Below are 20,957 nucleotides of genomic sequence, written 5' to 3'. Positions count from 1 at the left end.
CACTTGTTACAGATAAATAAATGTTAATAAAGTTATTTTTATAATATTTTATTACAGATTAATAAACTGTATGTAAAAGTATTTAATTTACAAGTGCCATGCTTTGACTTCATTACTGCTTTATTTATTCAGATAAAGAAGTAACTTCTATTTATTTGTGTATTCTACTTTTCATTCACTATTACTGTAACAACAGCGCCTCCACTAAATAGGCTATATATAACATTCTACCGGTCGGGCACTAGGACCTGGAGGAGCTTCAGCTGCTGTAGAGGCTGCGCGTGCGCTAGAGAGTGGGGAGACGCGATTGTGCTTGTTTTTGTTGTGAAAACCTGGCAATCCTGCGTTAATTCACAAATTCAAGGCAACATTTAAAAACGGTCAATATAAATCACCACACATGCAATGCACTTGCTTGTTTTCACTTGAAGAATGACCACACGGCTGACGTGATCTTATCGCTATAGAAGTCCTTGCACACGTGAGTTATTGCAGGCGCATATCAACACGTTATCATATCGGCATAATTTTTTCACATCGATTCCGATGTCGTGCCGATAATATCGTGCAACCCTACTTTGTACAGATCTCTTTTAATTCCAAATGCGAGTGAAATACACGCATTAATGTTTCCTGACTTACCACATTAAAATAGAATTAAAACGATGTCCAATATTGGAATAATCCAGTTTGTAATATTTGTTCTTCTTTCCCCTTTTTCCAAAGCCGTTCCTGTAGTTTATTTGTCCGTGCCGGGATCAAGAGGACACACGGAGCAGTAATGCTGCCCTGTGCAGTTGTAGACGTAGTGATGCCACACTGGGTGGTTTGTTGGTCGGGCTGGTGGGAGAATAAATCAGACCCGTCAGTCGTTCCACTGCCGGTGTCCCAGTAGAGACGGCAGTCCGAGGTCACGCGCTGGAGGGTTTCGAGCGCTCTGTTTGTGTTTCCATTCCCTGGCCCCTGCCTTTCTGTGTGCCTGTCTTTGCCTTCGTCTCACGTCTCGGAGGCAGGAATAAACCTAGTCATTTGCCTCCCCAAAGTTCACTGAAATAGTTGGCAGTTTGCATGCACTGGTGCAATCCTCCATCCGTGTACTTCCAGAATAACCTTGATTGTTATTTTGTGATGCGGGTGATGTAAACAGCACATTGTAATCGTGACTGTGGAGTTCGTTTCTGGGGCAGAACGCTGAAAGCTTGACGTCTCTCCGTGATGCTGGGCCTGTGGATGTGAGAGTTTCATGATAACGAAGAACTTCAGAGGGAATAAAGCCATGCAATATTCATGTTGACGACTACCTAGAGTGCACACTAAACAATGAACGCCGTTTCCTGGTGTTGAATTTTTCATTTTTGGGTTAGGTGAGATCTCGAAGGGATGATATTAGACATGGAAGGGGCAGACGACTTTAGTATAGTTTTGCTTTAGGAAAATACACTCTAAAAAACCAAGGGCTGGGTAAATATAGGGCAATACACATGTTGGGTTAATTTTATAATATTTATTTTATACATATTGCCTACATTTAAGCTTGTTTAATAAATATCAAAAAATTTAACTATTAGAAGTAATTAAAGTGTAATCGAGCAGTCTCTGTTGTCGCTGCTGGATCTCGTTCTGGAGCTTGTGTCATGTTCAGCAGAGGAACTTCAGACCGCTGTCCTGCGTTTCTCTCATAGACGAAATATGTGGTGACCGACTCCATAACCTGTCCATAAACAATCAGTGTAACAAACATAATTTAACATCCTACGCATTTATATTCTGTATATTTTTGAATAAAATCACAACATTTTAGTTTCCATTACATGAAAAGACACTCGTTTTGGTGACTCACATCGCGCCGCTGATGCTTTGCATAAAATTAAACGATATACTCTATAAAGTTTTTTTTATAGGTAAAATAAAATTTATTCAAACCTGTATTTTACAGAAGACATGCACCAATTTGACGGAGCTGCAGAGGGCACAAAAAGCCAGCGATAAATAACTCAACACGTCTGACCCAAGATCTGTGTAACACAAAAACTACCCAAAACACTGGGTTGATACGTCTGACCCAGGATCTGAGTTACACAAAAACTACCCAAAACACTGGGTTGATACGTCTGACCCAGGATCTGAGTAACACAAAAACTACCCAAACACTGGGTTGTTAAGTCTGACCCAGGATCTGAGTAACACAAAAACTACCCAAACACTGGGTTGTTAAGTCTGACCCAGGATCTGGGTAACACACAAAAACTACCCAAACACTGGGTTGTTAAGTCTGACCCAGGATCTGAGTAACACAAAAACTACCCAAACACTGGGTTGTTACGTCTGACCCAAGATCTGGGTAACACAAAAACTACCCAAACACTGGGTTAATACGTCTGACCCAAGATCTGTGTAACACAAAAACTACCCAAACACTGGGTTGATATGTCTGACCCAGGATCTGAGTAACACAAAAACTACCCAAACACTGGGTTGATACGTCTGACCCAGGATCTGAGTAACACAAAAACTACCCAAACACTGGGTTGATACGTCTGACCCAGGATCTGAGTAACACAAAAACTACCCAAAACACTGGGTTGATACGTCTGACCCAAGATCTGTGTAACACAAAAACTACCCAAACACTGGGTTGTTACGTCTGACCCAGGATCTGTGTAACACAAAAACTACCCAAACACTGGGTTGTTACGTCTGACCCAGGATCTGTGTAACACAAAAACTACCCAAAACACTGGGTTGATACGTCTGACCCAGGATCTGTGTAACACAAAAACTACCCAAACACTGGGTTGTTACGTCTGACCCAGGATCTGTGTAACACAAAAACTACCCAAAACACTGGGTTGATACGTCTGACCCAAGATCTGTGTAACACAAAAACTACCCAAACACTGGGTTGATACATCTGACCCAGGATCTGTGTAACACAAAAACTACCCAAAACACTGGGTTGATACGTCTGACCCAGGATCTGTGTAACACAAAAACTACCCAAAACACTGGGTTGATACGTCTGACCCAGGATCTGTGTAACACAAAAACTACCCAAACACTGGGTTGATACGTCTGACCCAAGATCTGTGTAACACAAAAACTACCCAAACACTGGGTTGTTACGTCTGACCCAGGATCTGTGTAACACAAAAACTACCCAAACACTGGGTTGTTACGTCTGACCCAAGATCTGTGTAACACAAAAACTACCCAAACACTGGGTTGTTACGTCTGACCCAAGATCTGTGTAACACAAAAACTACCCAAACACTGGGTTGTTACGTCTGACCCAAGATCTGTGTAACACAAAAACTACCCAAACACTGGGTTGTTACGTCTGACTCAAGATCTGTGTAACACAAAAACTACCCAAACACTGGGTTGTTACGTCTGACTCAAGATCTGTGTAACACAAAAACTACCCAAACACTGGGTTGATACGTCTGACCCAGGAACTGTGTAACACAAAAACTACCCAAACACTGGGTTGATACGTCTGACCCAGGATCTGTGTAACACAAAAACTACCCAAACACTGGGTTGTTACGTCTGACTCAAGATCTGTGTAACACAAAAACTACCCAAACACTGGGTTGATACGTCTGACCCAGGATCTGTGTAACACAAAAACTACCCAAACACTGAAAAAAAAAAATAACCCCCCAGAAAATTACCCAAAAGGCTCAACCCAGGATTTGAATTTTTTTTTATTTTATAGTGCACACAAGCAAAATCAACTGTCTAATGCAACCTCATGACTGCATGTCATTTCTAACGCTGGATAATAATATGCACTGCCTTTTTAACCAACTTTGTTGTTAATAATGGTATATTATGTTTAATATTGGCTAATGTTGATTTTGAGTGCTACTCTAATATTGCTCAGTGTGAAGCCATTTTGCATCAATTTGCTATAATTAAGGCCCATTTTAAAAGGTGATCCTTGAATTAACGTATTTACATTTCAATAAGTACTCGACATTAGGGTGCACTGTTAGGCCTCTATAATTATAATTTAGTGTAAAAAATGCTGCTAAATGTAATCCGTTTCATATTCAGAACTATACAATATTCAAATGATAAAGGTCTTATCGGTACTAATGCATGATTAATGGTGCATGATGGGTCTGCGTGAGACATCTGGGTAATGTAAGGTGTAAGAGTGCACAAATACAGGCTATGAAATGTAATTTTTTTTCTTCATATTCGCTATATCATGATCATATAAAAAAATGCATAAACAAATGAAATTGACTCCCTGGGAAATGTTTCAGTTCTGCAGCTCATTGGCTTATTTCTGAATGGGTTCGGTTTAAACTTGTTTTAAAAAAGCTTACTAGTCCCGTTATAGCTTGTTGGCTGAGAGTGAAACTTCAGAGACGGATGGATTATTGGCTTAAGAGGCTGTGTGGCACGGTTGTAAAGCTGACACACTGAGTGCAGGAAATCGTGTGGTGTAGTTGTAACACATTTGTCCCACACTGATCATGCCGCTCTTTTCTGCCCACCGCCTCCTCCTTCTCAGAGGGAGTGACTCAGCTGGTTTTACTGGGTGTCAGGTGTCGTGGAAATGTTCTTTCCCAGGAGCCTCTGCTCTGTGTCATCTGCTCGCGAGTCTATCGGGGAAGGTATTGTTTAGGTCTGTGGGTCTCTGCAGATTTGCTTTTCATCCAGAAGAGACTCGGCCGCCAGTGTCAGATGCTCTCTAATTGCTGACTTTCTCTTTTGTTGCTTTGAGAGATTGCAGAAGCACTGAAGGCCTTGTGCTCAGCTGATGTCAAGCTTGGTTTGATGTGTAAACCAGTGTTAATTTTGACAGCAAATTTTGATTTAGTTTTAGTCATAGTCTTTTGACTAAAATGCCATTTAGTTTTAGTCATATTTTAGTCACCTGAATTGTTTTTAGTTTTAGTCTAGTTTTAGTCGACTAAATATCATAAGATTTTAGTCGACTAAATCTACAGTAGATTTAGTCGACTAAAATCTAATGAGTTTAGTTAAATTGTAATACATTAAGCATTTAAGCATTACATAACGACTGTCACTTGAACTGACATTTTGACATCATTTTGTTTTTGACATTAAAAATACACGAAAGAGCTTAATTCACTTTTTTGTTTGTTTTTTAAAAACATCTATATAGTTTTTATAACTTTGTATTTCTGTTTTAGTTAGTAGGCCATATCAGGTTAAGCTAAAGCTTCAAATAAGTTTGTTTATTTATTTATTTTATTTCAGTTAGCATTTATTTAATTTCAAGTAATGAAGATTTTTTTAATTGTTTTAGTGAACTATTATAACCCTGATACTTTATTGAATATGTGTCAAATACTGGTCTTTCCTCCTGACTATGAATTAAATGGGAATTAAATTAAATACAGTTTATTGTGTAACCAAAAACGAATATATAATGCGTGACTTTTAATGATAAACAAGCTCGAAATACACCCGGACTCTTATTTTGAAATGTCTGCGCCTCTGTAGCAGTGGCAGGCTGGCAGCTGTTCATTCAAGTTCAGATGAGGAGATAAAATATGGGTTGTTACAGCCGTCTAAAACATATCACTATATAAACATCGTAAAGTAAACATTGTCATTATTCATCAGCATTAGTTCATAAACAATTGCCTGGCATAAATGTGTGTTATTCATTGATTGTGAGCCACTCTGGAGCGCTGGATTGGGGATGCGGGGGTGAGCCTGTAGAAGCGCAACAGCGCCGTGTTTTCCAGCGCTTAGATCAGCACGTCCAAATCAAATGTGGCATCTGTTACACAGGACATCAGTTCTGACTGGATCTCTTCCCTAATCGTCCCTCCCTAACATTTCCGTCTCGTTTTTATTTGTTGACGAAAATGACAGTTGATTTTCGTTATAGTTTTTGTTATCCAACACTAGTTTTTATTTAGTTATCGTCTCGTTTTCGTCAGTGAAAAAAGGTCGTTGACGAAAATTATGACAAATTATTCGTCAACGAAATTAACACTGGTGTAAACGCATCCTTGTTCTTTAGGCTCTTTAGATGGTGTTGATGCAAAAACATATACAGACACATGGTTTGATGTAGCCATAAAGCAACAGTGGAGATGCGTAGGATTTGAAATTCTTATAGGATATGTATTGTTGTTATTTTGGAAATTATTCAAATGTTTTTGTAAAAATATAGATAGATAACTGTTTTATTACTACATTTAGTGCAGATCAGGGCTCGACATTAAGCTGTCATTCACTTGTCCGAGTAAAAAATGTGCTTGTCCGGAAAAAACAATAATTTTTTTTTTTGTGTTGTAAATAAAATGTATTCCGTCGGCCTTGACATATTTAAATCTGCATATTTGTGACATTTTTACTTTTTATGAAGGGCATTTTCCCCCAATCTTATTAAATATAGGCTATGCTTCAGCTTCAAATTTAGTTTTTTTCAGAAAAACGAGATTTCGACTTGATTTTTCGTTTTTCGTTCAGAGTTAGAAAAATGAATAAACAGTTTGAATATTCGATTTCTGCACATGGGTGGGAATTATACGCCCTTTCTGCTGATTGGTCAGCCGAAGATCAAACTATTCCGTCATCGGTTCTTCCTCAGTTCCGCTCAGCAGAATTAAAGTCCTGCGCTTCTACAGCTGTGCAGATTCTTAACGCGTTTATTGCAACTACATTTCATATTTTTCTCATCAAACAAGCAGACTAACGAAAGACTCGACACAACCCGTACCGGGGAGAGCCTAGGCAGGGCCTTCGTCTGTGTAGACCAGCGGTTTTAGTCCAGGAAAGTGCAAGGGGTCCGCGAAATAATAATTTGCTATATCCTACCATATTTTCCGGATTGTAAAGACTGTTTATCATGAAACATGCTGTGATTTATTCCAAAGTGACTAATGTAACTAATAAGTAACTAATGATATAATAATGCATTTAATGTCAAATAATCTAAATGTTGACGTTTTAAAGTAGGCGCGTCCAGTATTCACTGTATTTTAGCTCATGTTTCTGTTGTGCGTCAGAATTCAGAAAGATGTTCATTTGAGGCCGAGACGCGCTAAAGCAGCGCATCCTGTTGGTTTCTTAATTTTTCAAAGGCATTACATTTTGTAGTAATTTTAAATGTACACAAATAAAATAAAATTTTTACGGTTTCGAATGAGGAAAAAATTAAGTGATAGCACCGGCGACTCGTGAGATCACAACATATAGGCTACCGGTAAAAAGTTTGCCCAACGTCGATATGTTTCAATTAATTTAAGCTTGGTGATTAAACTAAATGTTGATTGTAATAAATGGCATAATATATAGAATATTTTATATAGGCTAGTTTTCTATGTATATTTTTATTATGGCTACTTATATTTTTAATTCTTGTTGTTTTCTGAATGGCTACCATTTAAGGATGTACGTGTTAATAGTGTTTATAATGTTAATGTTGTGTTTTATTTACCGGTATTTTTCTGAATGTATGCTAATAATAAAATGCAGATTTTACTACAATGCAACGTTTGCGTGTTTTTCTCTCAACATGACCCGGCGTCCTGTGAATTACACTCGGTGCGAATTTTCTGGCAAATACGTTCAATTATAAAATTGTGCTTTATTATTACAAAATGCATACGATGCGTTATAGGCTGTACACTGTTAAATATCCCCACCCACATTAACTTTGGGCTTAATCACTGTAATGTCCTATTCGCATTTGCTCTTTTTATTTATTTATTTTTTAAAGCGGATGCAAATATTGCCTATCATAGCATAATCCATGCAACTCGTGCTATATTCCAAGCGCACTGAAGGTATACTGGTTTGAGACTGGTTTGAGAAACAAACAGAAATGGCATTTTTCTACCTCTGAACGAAAAACGAAAAATCAAGTCGAAATCTTGTTTTTCTAATTTTTCTACTTTCAATATTAAATCAAAAATCGACTGAACGAATGATACGACACGACATGAACGACACGTTAGTTGTACGTGGATTGGCCTGTATTTGGCGTTGAAAATGGAAATGTCGTTAGACATGGAAAATCGATTTTTACAATCGATTCAATGAACACTTATCTCAAAAATTGCACAGGATTTTTTCACAAAAGTGACAGCCGTAACCATGATATAAATCAGTAGGGCTGGGTAAAAAATATCGATTTCTCGATTTTAATCGATTCTCACTTTTACAAAACAATATTGATTCTTAAATCCCAAGAATCGATTAGTCTATTTTTTTTTTTTTACGAAATTCAAAAACATAAATATCGTTTTGGCGCTGTGGCGTGAGATCGCTCTGCCTCAGCTCAGCTCGAGAACCAGCATCGTGAAGCAAACAGTAACGGATCTTCTCTTCCGCCTTAATACCAGTAACAGCGCGAAATAAACACGAATGAGCTTCTGAAAGTGTGTTAAAAGATACAGGACAACTTACCGAAATCCGTATCATGTCACATAGAATCGCTCAATCAGTGTTTCAACCACAGAAAGATGCAAGTAAAACGGCTTACAAGTAAACAATGTCACGTAACGTCACAGTTACCTCAGAAAAAACATATCCAGTGTCCATAAACTCGTCGATCAGCTAGAAAAATTTACCCTAGAGAGGAGCATTTTGCTAATTATATGCTCCACATTACATAGGATATTCATTGTCAATGTTCTTCAATATTTAATAAATCTGGCAAGTTATGACAGCCACCCTTTAAATGTTTACATATTTTTTTTAAACTAATTGGAGTAGAATTATGATTATGTAATTGTAAAGTTAATATTATAACTTTATTATTATATAAAAAAAAACATAATTTGGTGTCGTTTTAAGTGTTTGTATACAAATCAGTTAATTTTTTACCTTCAATATTAGTAGGCTAATGTAGTATCAACTGACCATAGTTTACAACATTAGTTCAGAAATTAGTTTTCCTTGAGAAAATGTTCCATGTATTATACCTGATGCATATCCAAAATAATCGATATTGAATTGAATCGAAAGCTTGTGAATCGAAATCGAATCGAATTGTGAAATTTGTTACAATACCCAGCCCTATAAATCAGTGTTGTAGTATCACCATCTGATATTATGGCACCGCCACAGTAGTAGTTGTATCTCTGTCAGACATCATGTGCAGTTGTTTTTGCGCTGCAACGCTGGTGAGCTGTAATCAGTCATGGATTGAAGCAGACATGAACATAAGTCCTGTTCCCACTGAATGACCTCTGAACAGGAAAATACAGCTCACATGCTCCAAACACACACACCCGTCTCATTAGCCTGCGTTTTGCCTTTGTGGCTTTTACTGAATATTATTTTAGTTTGAGCACCCAGGATGTTTGCTCATTGGTCATGTTTAAGAACCCTTTCTGGAAGGTTTCCTGTAGATGTGTGTGATTTCCGTGCTCTTTGAATTGATATGTCAAACAGGGTCGAGAACTGCCGAACTATTCCTGACTTCTCTTAACATTTTCAGATCTGAGATTTTGGAGATGATTGATTGTTGCCGTCTCTCAGTTGTTTTCCGTACCCGTACAGATTGTCTTAAATGTATTTTTGGACCCGTAGCTTTTGAATAGGAGTCTCTCTCTCGTTTGTTTACGAGATGTTCTCCTTGCTGCTGTCATAGCCGAGCTTTGGGGTTTTTTCCTTCCAGTTTCTGAGATTTGAAAGAATTTGATTATTGTTCCATTAGCAGTTTTGCATAGTAATGTTAACATAAAACATTCACAAATCATCATATTCTTCACTACTAAAACTATATTCCCGAATAATCATGATACTGATAATTAAAGATGCACTATGTAACTTTTCCGTCTGCTAGAGGTCGCCTATTCAAAACAAAGGCGTAGTTTGAGCGCAGAATCTTGGGACATGTGGTCTTGATCGGGATAGAACTCGGGCAGAAATCATGTTGATGGATGTGATTATTAACGTTACTGTAGTCTGAAGCAGAGCAGGACGAGTGTTGTGGAGCTGAGGAACCGCTGGAGCGATTTGTTAATGAGATGAACGCAACACACGCCTCGCGAGCAGCGGGACTTTTATTATGCCACAGTCGCTGGTGCCATTTCCGCTTTTCCGGTCATGAGTATGAGGTAACGCAGCTCTGTTTATCATATCAGTCAAATCGGAGTGTGTTGAAAGTTATGACGTTACTTTGTGCGTTCTCTCGGCTGCTGCTATGCAGTCCTTCTAGAAAAATGCGGGAAAAAATTGTGATTGTTGCGGGAAAAAATCTTTGATTTTGCGGCACATTTTCCTAAAAAATGCAATGGAATATGCGGGATATTTATAAATTTTTTTATGAGATGAAAATGCAAGAACTTTCAAAAACTGCGGTTTGATGAAAGCGAGAATAACAAAGTGATTTCCCCCAACACCCTGTTCAGACTAGGCTGCTACCTTAAAGTAAAGAGTCATTTCTTATTACTTCCTATGGTAAGCAAGCATATACATCACAGAAAGGGCTGGGAATATTTAAGTTCTCATCTTGTTTTATTTCAGACCTTAATAAACACATGACTCAAACTTACAAAACATTGATGAGTCAAACAAGTTCTGTAGCTTTACAAAAGGAATATGCTACAACTTCTGTAAAAATTAATAAATAAAATATATAAAAAAATGAAATGTGTGCTTCCTGTTTTACAGAGGTAGCTACACAAAACATCTACTGCTAAAATAAGTGCTTCCAATCTCTTACTGTGTTATATATAGTACAAACTACTAATAAACTTACAACTGTAAGGTTTTGGAGACTAGTATGATTTAACCTACTGGTAACAAAAAAGTGCAATCTTACAACTGTAAAGTTGCATCAACTCCTGAATGTCATGTAACACACCGGGAAACTGCTTTGCGCGGCCTTTTGCGCTTATTTTTGTTGGCAAATGAGAATGATTTGGGGGCTTCATCCCGGGGTTTCCAGCTTTTCGTTGATGTTCACGTCACGTAATTACATCACTTCATAACGCTCCCATGGCAATAGGGGGAAATGGCTGCTCTTGTGTGAAGTAAACTTTCTGCTAAGATAGATGTGACTTTTTTTCAATAAAAAAAGGGATTATGAAATCATGCAAGCCCGCATATTTTGCACGCAGAAATCGGCAATTTGAAAAAATGCGGCCCCCGCATAAATATGCAGACTTTGGCTGATTATGCATTGAATTATGCGATCGCATAATTGCGTTTTTCTGGAGGGACTGGCTATGACACTTTGTTCACACTGCAGTGAGAGTAAAGCGTTTCTGCAAAATAAAACCAGAAACCAAGGGGAACGCAGATATGATGTCATCGACAGGCGACTTCCTCACACGTCCCGGTTCATTGGTTAAAATAGCAATTTTATCACGATTTACAAATAGTTGGAAACATTTGGGATATTGTAATTACTCAACTGAACATAATATATAACACTGGCCTAGTGGTTTTTGGATATTTTACTGCAAAAATGTTACATAGTGCACCTTTAATTGACCTGCCCATGCCCAATATTGTCTTGTATACAAATTGAATTTGAATTTTATTTTTTTTATCCAAACTTTGGAGTGTCATCCATTTCTTTAGATTTACAAAATACAATTAAGTTGATCAGTGAACACACTGGAAGTATTTTCTTTGTACCTTTGTCAGTTAAATGAAGATTCAAGAGAATTAACAAATTTTGATTTTATTGCATTTTAAAAGCTCCAGTCTGGAGTTGTCCATGTTTTAAATACATTACATAAATTGATTATTTACTATTTGGTTCATTTTGAATCTTAGCATAGAAGGAAAAATATAGTAAATTATGAAGTAAGTCTTAATATAATTTGATTCCAGTATCCAATGCTGTTATTAAAAAATCTTAATATACCAACGTCATCATACGTTCATATTTATATCTATATCTAGTCAAATGTTTAATCACGTAAATACAGTGTTGTATTCAAGTTCTCATTTGCATCATATGTTTGTGTTTCAGGCCCATGATGAAATCTGTGAGCCGTAGCTGCCACAGCTAGTCATAAGATGCACCATGGCCAAACCGGGATCGGACCGAGATGCAGCCATGGTGGAGAAGACAGCGGGGAAGAAGGTCAGTCGGAAAAAACTGTAATGTTGTGCAATATTATTACAATTTAAAATAATGGTTTTCTATTTTAATATGCGTTAAAATGTAATTTATTCCTGTGATCAAAGCTGAATGTTCAGCATCATTACTCCAGTCTTCAGTGTCACATGATCCTTCAGAAATCATTCTGATATGATGATTTATTATCAATATTGGAGACAGTTGTGCTGCTTTAATATTTTTTTATAACCTGTGATACTTTTTTCAGGATATTTGATGAATAAAAAGTTTGAAAAAGAACATAATTTATTCAAAATAGAAATCTTTTGTAACAACATACAATACCATTCAAAAGTTTGGAGTCAGAATTTTTTTTGAAAGAAATTTATATTTTTATTCAGCAAGGATGTGTTCAATTGATTAAAAAGTGACAGTAAAGATTTATATTGTTAAAATAATTAAGCTGTTTATTTAAAAAATATAATAATAATAATAATAATAATATATTTTATTACAACAACACCATTTTTAAATAATAATAATCATAATAATAATTATTAGTTAGTAGTAGTGTTATAATAATATTATTATTATTATTATTATTATTATTACTACAACAACAATTTTTTTAAATAATAATAATCATCATAATAATTATTAGTTAGTAGTAGTATTATTGTGTTATTACTATTATCACAACATAAAAAATATAATAATGATCATAATTATTAGTTAGTAGTATTATTGTTTTATTATTATTATTATTATTATTATTATTATTATTATTATTACAACATAAAAATATAATAATGATCATAATTATTAGTTAGTAGTACTGTTATTATATTATAATAAAATATATATTTATTTGTATTTTTTCAACCATCTAACTTTTCAACCAGCTAAATGTTGCTGTTCTAATTAAAAAGAAGTACTATTTACATCTTAAAATCATTGTAGTTTTTTCTTTTTATCTTATGTGTATTAAGACGTCTGATGAGGACATGAAACTCTACAGTTTGCTAGTAATGCAGTGGCTATTATATGATTCGTTTTTTTATATATATATAGTTGAATATTACATTTTAGTTAATTGAACCAGCTCAAAAGATCTTAATCTTATTTTTAGTGTGTTTTAAACGATCTAAGATCAAGGCTTTGTGTGTACTACGTTACCCAGAACATGTTTTTGACTATTATGTTCTTCCATTAAACATCAAGGTGTGTGTCTCTTTCTTTCTCTCAGAGTAAAGAGAAAATCTCTCCGTTTGCCAAAACTCCGAAGCTGGATCGGAGTGAAATCCTGGGGAAAGAGGGGAAGTCGAAGTCTTCCATGAAACGGAAGCTCTCCTTCACCGTCAGTCCGCCCCGGAACGAGGAGCGGGACTCCGACACGGGTCAGTTTTGCATTTGCTGTGAAAGTTCTAGTAGCTTGTATCTGTGCCTCACTGCCGCCCCCTCCTGGTCACTTTTAGGTCTTGGTTTTATTGGACATGCTGTACTAGAGGTTTTTTTTGGAGGGTGTTATGTAACAGTTAAGCCAGCCTCATCAAATACATGGATGCTAGATTGGGTCTCAATCAAAAACAAAATAGATTTCTCCTCATTTAGAAAATCATAAGATTACAAGGGAATGAAAAAAAAGATATTGTCATTACTTTACATGGAGCCTAAAACCTCTTGTTTTAGTCCCAGTTCTGTAGTTAGTTGCTTTACGTGAAGGTAAATATACTAATACTTTCTTTTCTTACCTATGCAGCTGATAAATAGGAAAACTTAGCATACTGATATTCATTGTCCAAAACCTAATAAGAATATAATAAGCTGCTTAGAATACCAAAACTACCACGTATAATCATGATTTGATGCTTTATACTGTGCAAAGATGCAAGTTTAACCAATATGTAACTTTATAATGCAGTACATGTCTGTGCTGATGTTAATGTGCAATACTGTTTTGCGTTATTTACACATTAAAGCGACAAATATGGAGTGGTTTGTATATATTCAGTGCCAGTCAAAAGTTTGGAAACATTACTATTTTTTATGTTTTTGAAAGAAGTCTCTTCTGCTCATCAAGTCATTACTCCGATCAGTGTCACATGATCATTCAGAAATCTTTCTGATTTGATTATTTATTGTCAATGTTAGTATCAGTTGTGCTGCAATTAAATGTTTTTATTTTCATATTCATATTATATTTTTTCAGGATTCGTTGATGAATAAGAAGTTGAAAAAAGAACAGCATTTATTTAAAATAGAAATCTTACAATATAGACGACCGTTCAAAAGTTGAGTCAGAATTTTTTTTTTTTTTTTTTTTAGAAATTAATACTTTTATTCAGCATGGATGTGTTCAATTGATTAAAAAGTGACAGTAAAGATTTATATTGTTAAAAAAATTAAAATGAACAGGGTTCAATTGAAAAAAAAGTTACATTTATAAAAAGTAACAGTAAAGATTTATATTGGTATTTTGAATAAATGCTGTTCTTTTTAACTTTTTATTCATCAATGAATCCTGAAAAAAATATCATGTTATAAAAAAATATTAAGCAGCACAACTGTCTCCAATATTGATAATAAATCATCATATCAGAATGATTTCTGAAGGATCATGTGACACTGAAGACTGGAGTAATGATGCTGAACATTCAGCTTTGATCACAGGAATAAATTACATTTTAAAGCATATTAAAATAGAAAACCATTATTTTAAATTGTAATAATATTTCACAGATTTTTCTGTAGTTTTGCTCAAATAAATGTAGGCTTGATGAGCATAAGAGACTTCTTTCAAAAACATTAAAAATAGTAATGTGTCCAAACGTTTGACCGGTAGTCATTTGTTTTTGGCACGTGTGTTTCATAATGTAAACCTGTTTTTGGCAGATTTGTTATGAAAAATCTGATCTTTTCCTTGGCAAAAAACTATGAAGTGCCTTTATTTTGTATAGGCTAATGTTTAATTGACTGGACTCTACAGAAATAGACAAGGTTAATCAATATTTACCTAACTCTTTGTTGAATTGCTTACAAAAATATCTATATTTTAATTAAATGATTAAAAAAAAAGGTCATTCCTCCTCTTCTTATAAACCAGTGTTATTTTCGTATTATTTATGTACTACAATAGTATTTATCAATATTTTGAATTAGCTTTTATATTGTATTTTTCAATTAAATTTATTTTATTTATTTGTATGTGCTTTTGTTGTTTTTATTAGTTTCTATATAGCTTTGATTAATTTCAGTTTTATAAATTTTTAGAAACTTTAGCTTACAAATTAGTAATGTGGCCTTTGCAACTGTTTAAAATGAGTATATATAAATGAGTTTATAGAATAAACTGTTTTATTCTATTTTATTTCAGTTACCAAAAACTTATTTTAACAGTTTTAGTTAACAATAACACTAAAATAAACTTTTTTAAAAAAATTTAGAAGTGTGAATTTTGTGAGCTTAAGAGGAGAATTTCATGTCTTGCTTTTTGGATGGGATGGATTTAGGTTTGTGATGTCATCTGTGGGTCTTAATATTCATTCCGGAGTCATTGAATCCTGTGCTGTGATTTGTCATTTGAGTGAGGGGCGGAGCCTGTGGGTGTAATCAGTGCTCTGCTCTCCCGTCCACCCCCTCCTTCCCCTCCACCTCTCGAACCCTGAACCTCCCCCTTCTCCCCCCCCTCCCGCCTCTGCTTCTGCACTGTAGATGACTCTGACCCTGGGCAGTCGAGCGATGTGTGGGGAGAGAGATTACTTCCTCCCTGCAGGATATACGCAGGTAACTGCCTCCATTAAAGATGCCCCACAGTAGAGCTGCACGATTCTGGATAAATGGAGAATCGTGATTTTGTTTTGGTTTCAAATAGAGATCACGATTCTCCCACAATTGACCTATCGGTAAGCCCCGCCCCCCTTAGTTAATGTTGCTAACAGTCTTACAATGACAGCTGTCAGTGTGAAAATCTTATCCCAAGATGTTTAGCGGACCCCGTCTGAATGATGGCCAAACTTTACTGAGGGTTTTTGAAGTTTATTGCATCGTTTTTTACTCCAAAAAAATCCCCGTAATGGTGCGTTCACACCGGACGCGATTCGCGCGAGTGATTTACATGTTAAGTCAATGCAGAGACGCGAAATGGCATTCTGCGGCGCGATTCGCGCGAATGAGGCAGCGAGATTCGCGCGATTGAGGCGGCGCGAAGGACGCGAATTGAGCGTTTTGAACGCGCGATTCGCGTGAATCGCGCGAAACGCTCAAGTTGAAAAATCTGAACTTTGCCGGATATTTCGCGCCGCGTTAACCAATCAGGAGCTTGCTCTAGTAGTGACAACAATGAGGAGAAAATCTGTATATTAATATCTGGTTCAGACAATATGATTATCACTGTGATAACATTAAATGACATGAAACACAACCCAGTCTCTTTTTGTTAAATGCAAGTTTATGTATGATCAATAATACAAAAGTATAAGTAATGTATAACAAGCTATACATGAAATAAAGCAAACAATGCAGTCAAACATTCAAAGTCAGTGCTAGTAGGCTAACGTTACAACTGCAACGTACAGTTATAGCCTAAAAATATAAGGTAATGAAACTTATCTTTGCCCTCAGCCTAAACGATTTGCCAGGGAACAAATTATAGATCCATGAGACCAAAGATCGGCCGTTACAAGACGAATTATAGCTCGAGACACACCACAGAGACATCAGAGCCAGCGGTAGACGGCAGAAGGACTGGCCGAGGAAAGGGTTGCCCTCGTCGGCTTTCACGTGCGCTGAGCGCGCTGTCCGCTGAAGCTCACAGCTCCGACAACGGCAGATAAAATGTTCAAATAGGCACTGTTTATGTAAATAAACCACAGATTTGAGCTTTAAACAACTACATTATCGACTGAAAAAGTCTTAAAACTACGTTTTGTCACACATTAACAGTAGATATGAACAAAAAAAAAGACATGTAAACACAGCCCATGTCAGCCATTTCTCAACGAGACGAGCTGCTGGCGGAAGCCCCGCCCATGACGCGAATTCGCATCTGTTGTGCAGTGAATGTCACGCGCGATTCGCGCGAGTAAACTCAAAATGTACACGCGTCCACCTTCGCGCGAATCGCGTCCGGTGTGAACGCCACATAAGAGTTGAACAGAAGTGCGCATTAACGTCTCATTCACAAACTGCATTATCATTAACATGCACATCAAATTACACAAAAACACTCATACAACTAACAGTAAACAAACATACAGACCTTATGCCTTTTCGGGGGTGCTAATAAACTGTAAACTTTGTATCTGAAAACAACTCTAGCTCTCCCTTTCACTCTCTGTAGACTGTAATCCCCATCAAAATAGGAGTCCCTCCTTAGAAAGACAGATAATGTAGACCTTAAACATATCTAAACTCACAGAAATATACAAAATATATACAAAAACAAATTGGACGATAAATCACAATAAAGGACCACCTCTCGTCGAGGAGCATTCAAGTGGGACGTGAGAACAGTTAGTTATTTCGGTTTGTATGTTAGCAGAGACTCACTAACTTTAATCGTCACTTTAATGAGAGTATGACAACCATAAAACCCTCTCAGGATACCTGGAATCAGTGTTACAGCACCCCTGGCACATCATTTTACCATTTGTTTGTAGCATAAACACCATCAAACCGATGAGAGCTTTGGATTTTCCAATGTTTTTCTATGGCGCTGAAACCTAAAGATGTCCGAGTTCCGGTCCCAGCGCAACTGATACTCAACTGCCATTGGCTCATCTGCGTTCGAGGGGAGGGGCTTACCGATTGGTCAGTTTTGAACAGACAAATGTAAATTACTAGAGGTTCTGACAAAATATAATGGTTTGAATGTATGATTCAATGACTCACTCATAAATACTTTTGTTTCATTTACATTTACGTTTCATTACTGGATGAATCAGCGTTTTGAACGAATCTCTTGTGAATGATACATTTTTTTTACAGTCGCGATTTTTTACAGATTACTGGTGGTAATCGATAAAATCATTATTTGAAGCGTCATGTAACTTTCAAAAGGGGATTTGCTCTATTTTGATCGCTACCGTAGACATTGTTATACTATCCCGTTATTTCTGTGATCATTCTAATTATTGCAAGAAATAACGATACTGTGTGGTTGAAAATGCTGTTTTATGTCTAAACATGTTAACTGCTCTCTCTGGGTCAGCGACTGCAAGAACACAGATTAGAATTTATTTATCGGCTGATTTTTGATCAATTTACAATCAAAGGCATATCGGCTATATCATTAAAAAGGCAGATATAACAAACCAGTGGTTTAACAAACCTGAGCTGTATAATGTCTTTTGCCTAATCCACGATTAACACTGACGCGTACGATCACACCGGTGTGATTTAGAAAGTTGAGTGCATCACGTGAATAACTGCTAAATTTAAATTTGTTTTTGCGCTTTAGCTGGCGCTGAGCCACGGACACACGTGTCATATATTACAACTATTCAGTGTTTTCAACCACATAATGTTTATTTTAGGTTTCAGACATTTAAATACACATAAGTACTAGCAAAACAATACATTTATAGTTTGTAAAATACACACTGATGTCTATGGAACCGGCGATAACAGTCCATTCAATTATAAATTGACGACGTCAGATACACATTGTGTAAGTAACTATAAAACGTTTACTATTCTTCTCCCACTTCACCGGTCACTTACTTTCATGTATTTCGGGAGAAGTGGATGAATTTATGTGATGTAAATCCAACAGATCCGATTCTCTGAACTGTGGCGCAAAGTAAAATGGTGGCGCCCATCACGCATTGTAAATCAATAAAGGGTTTTAAACAACAACAAAACATATTCGAGAGTCTGAATATCAGGTAGTTGATGACAAGGCCAACATATTTGTGAATATTTTGAATAAAAAAAGGCAAGAGCGATACATCTGTCATACAGCACCATTGTGGATGCTGTGTGTCACGTGACGCGTCGGGTGTGTAACGGTACCGAACCATTTCAGTACAGGGCTTTTGGTTCGGTGCACGCGTGTACCGAACGGTTTCCGAATACAATTAACAGTTAACAGTCGGCTTGTTTAAAGCGTGGAACACACTTAAATCTGAGTTCCCACACAAACATATTAAGTATTCAGTCCATTTGATCACGAAATTCAAACGATAAATGCCGTTCTGATGCTCTTTAATGTGGCATCACTGATCACAGTTCAAGCGGCTGCGCGTGCGCTTTTTAACGCCGGAAAGACCTAAATATGCTTGTAAACTAAACAATGTTATGTAGCATCACATTTACCTCAGGCAGTCATTCGGTGTTCACAGAATTTTATTCACTAGTGAAATCAACTCTTTCACTATATGCACTATATTAGCCTATATATTCATTATATTCTACTTAACCTGTTAGGGATGTCTTGATTATTTCATGTATGTTTAAATAAACATGTCATGAAAATGACAGACATAAATGATTATATTTCAACAACGAATTGGAGAAAAAACTATTTTATAATTAGAAGTTATTGCAAAAACTGCCTTATATGAAGTTGACATGTTTGCGTGCTATGTTATTTGAGTGTTGATTATTATATCTAAAAATAAATAGCAATTTAGGCTAATAGTTTGTTGTTAACCTTTAATATTAATGTGCAAGTAAGGGCTCCCTATATAGTTTACAGCAATATCTTCAATTAACTTTTAGTTATAATTTAATTTATTTAAGGAGACGCTTTTTTTTCTTCTTCAGTAAACCACTGTTTAATGAAAATAAATAAAAAGCAATTTTGTAAGACTGCTGTACCGAACCGTCAGTTTTGTGTACCGTTACACCCCAAGTCGCCATGGAAATAATAAGGCGATACGATCTAAAATAACGGTTTATATATATTCCTGCTGTCTGCGTTTTAATGTTAATCAAACGATAAAAGACAACAAAAATTGCTCACTACTATTGACTAAATAACTTTCGTAAGGATTAATATGTATTTAATTTATACAGTGAATATGCAGTGTTATTTTACATTTGTTTGCTTTATTTCTGTACCTGAAAACGGTTAATCCGACCTAAAAAGCACTGTTTATTTCATATTTATCTTTGTTCTGTTGTATTTATGTTGGCCTGCTGAATGTCAAATGGATCCAATCCATGTTCATTATTCAATGATGCAGCAATAAACTATAACTTTGAACTTTGCTGATTTAAAACATGATCACATCTAAACTCTATCGTTAAATGGCCTCTAACTAAGATTTCAGTATCGGAATCGGCCAATAATTGTTTGTTAATATCGGTATCAGTCCCAAAAAATCGGTGCATCCCTAATTTGAAAGATTTTGTCAAAGGTTTAATAGACAGGCGAATTGTTATCATTTAAGAATGAGATTGCATGGGTGTTTGAATGGAGGTTTGTGGTCGTTTAGCGATTAATCGTGCAGCTCTACCCCACAGCAAACCCTTACTGTGTCACTCCAACGGTTGCAAACAGTCACGGTTCGGCACCGTCTTTAATCTGTCTCCGTCTGACCCTCCGTCCGACGCTGGCTGAAACAAATCTAGTTTCCGTAACCACTCCCGCATGACCTTGTCTGTCTGCTAGCCTTTCTGCATCACTCTCAGAGAGACAGTCGACTTTTGGTTGCATCATTTGATGTGCAGAGACGTCTCGCACATTCGCTTTTCTTGTTTTCGTCATTTATAAAAAGGCGATTCGGTTCAAGGAAGCACACACACTGACTCTTTCTCGGTTTAACCGCTGCATCTGTTTTAATGGCATGCCTTTCAATAGCTCAGAGACTCATGGGAACGGTGTTAGATGGGTAATGCATGTGTCTGGAAAGTTTCCTCCAGCTGTTTGTTTAAAGGGCATAAATTGCATCAGATGTTGACGTTTTCAGGAGCTGAGATGCATGAATGCAAG

At 36.4% G+C, this 20,957-nt stretch overlaps 1 protein-coding gene across 2 annotated transcripts in view; it reads left to right on the top strand.

Moving 5' to 3' along the window:
- Positions 1-20,957, top strand: part of ankrd12 (ankyrin repeat domain 12) — a 92,279-nt gene that overhangs the window by 52,447 nt on the left and 18,875 nt on the right. The window contains exons 2-4 of one of the 2 annotated variants that reach the window (XM_079818614.1): positions 11,933-12,046; positions 13,269-13,419; positions 15,734-15,805. In XM_079818614.1, coding sequence (XP_079674740.1) covers positions 11,987-12,046; positions 13,269-13,419; positions 15,734-15,805 — 283 coding nt within the window. In that variant the 5' untranslated portion in view covers positions 11,933-11,986. The remainder of the gene's footprint in view (positions 1-11,932; positions 12,047-13,268; positions 13,420-15,733; positions 15,806-20,957) is intronic. The other variant, XM_079818615.1, reaches the window with a different exon arrangement.

This window comes from Gobio gobio (assembly GCF_949357685.1).
Source record: "Gobio gobio genome assembly, chromosome: 6".
NCBI lineage: Eukaryota > Metazoa > Chordata > Actinopteri > Cypriniformes > Gobionidae > Gobio > Gobio gobio.
Note: the sequence above shows the minus strand (reverse complement) of the source record. Positions and strands in the feature narration are given on the sequence as shown.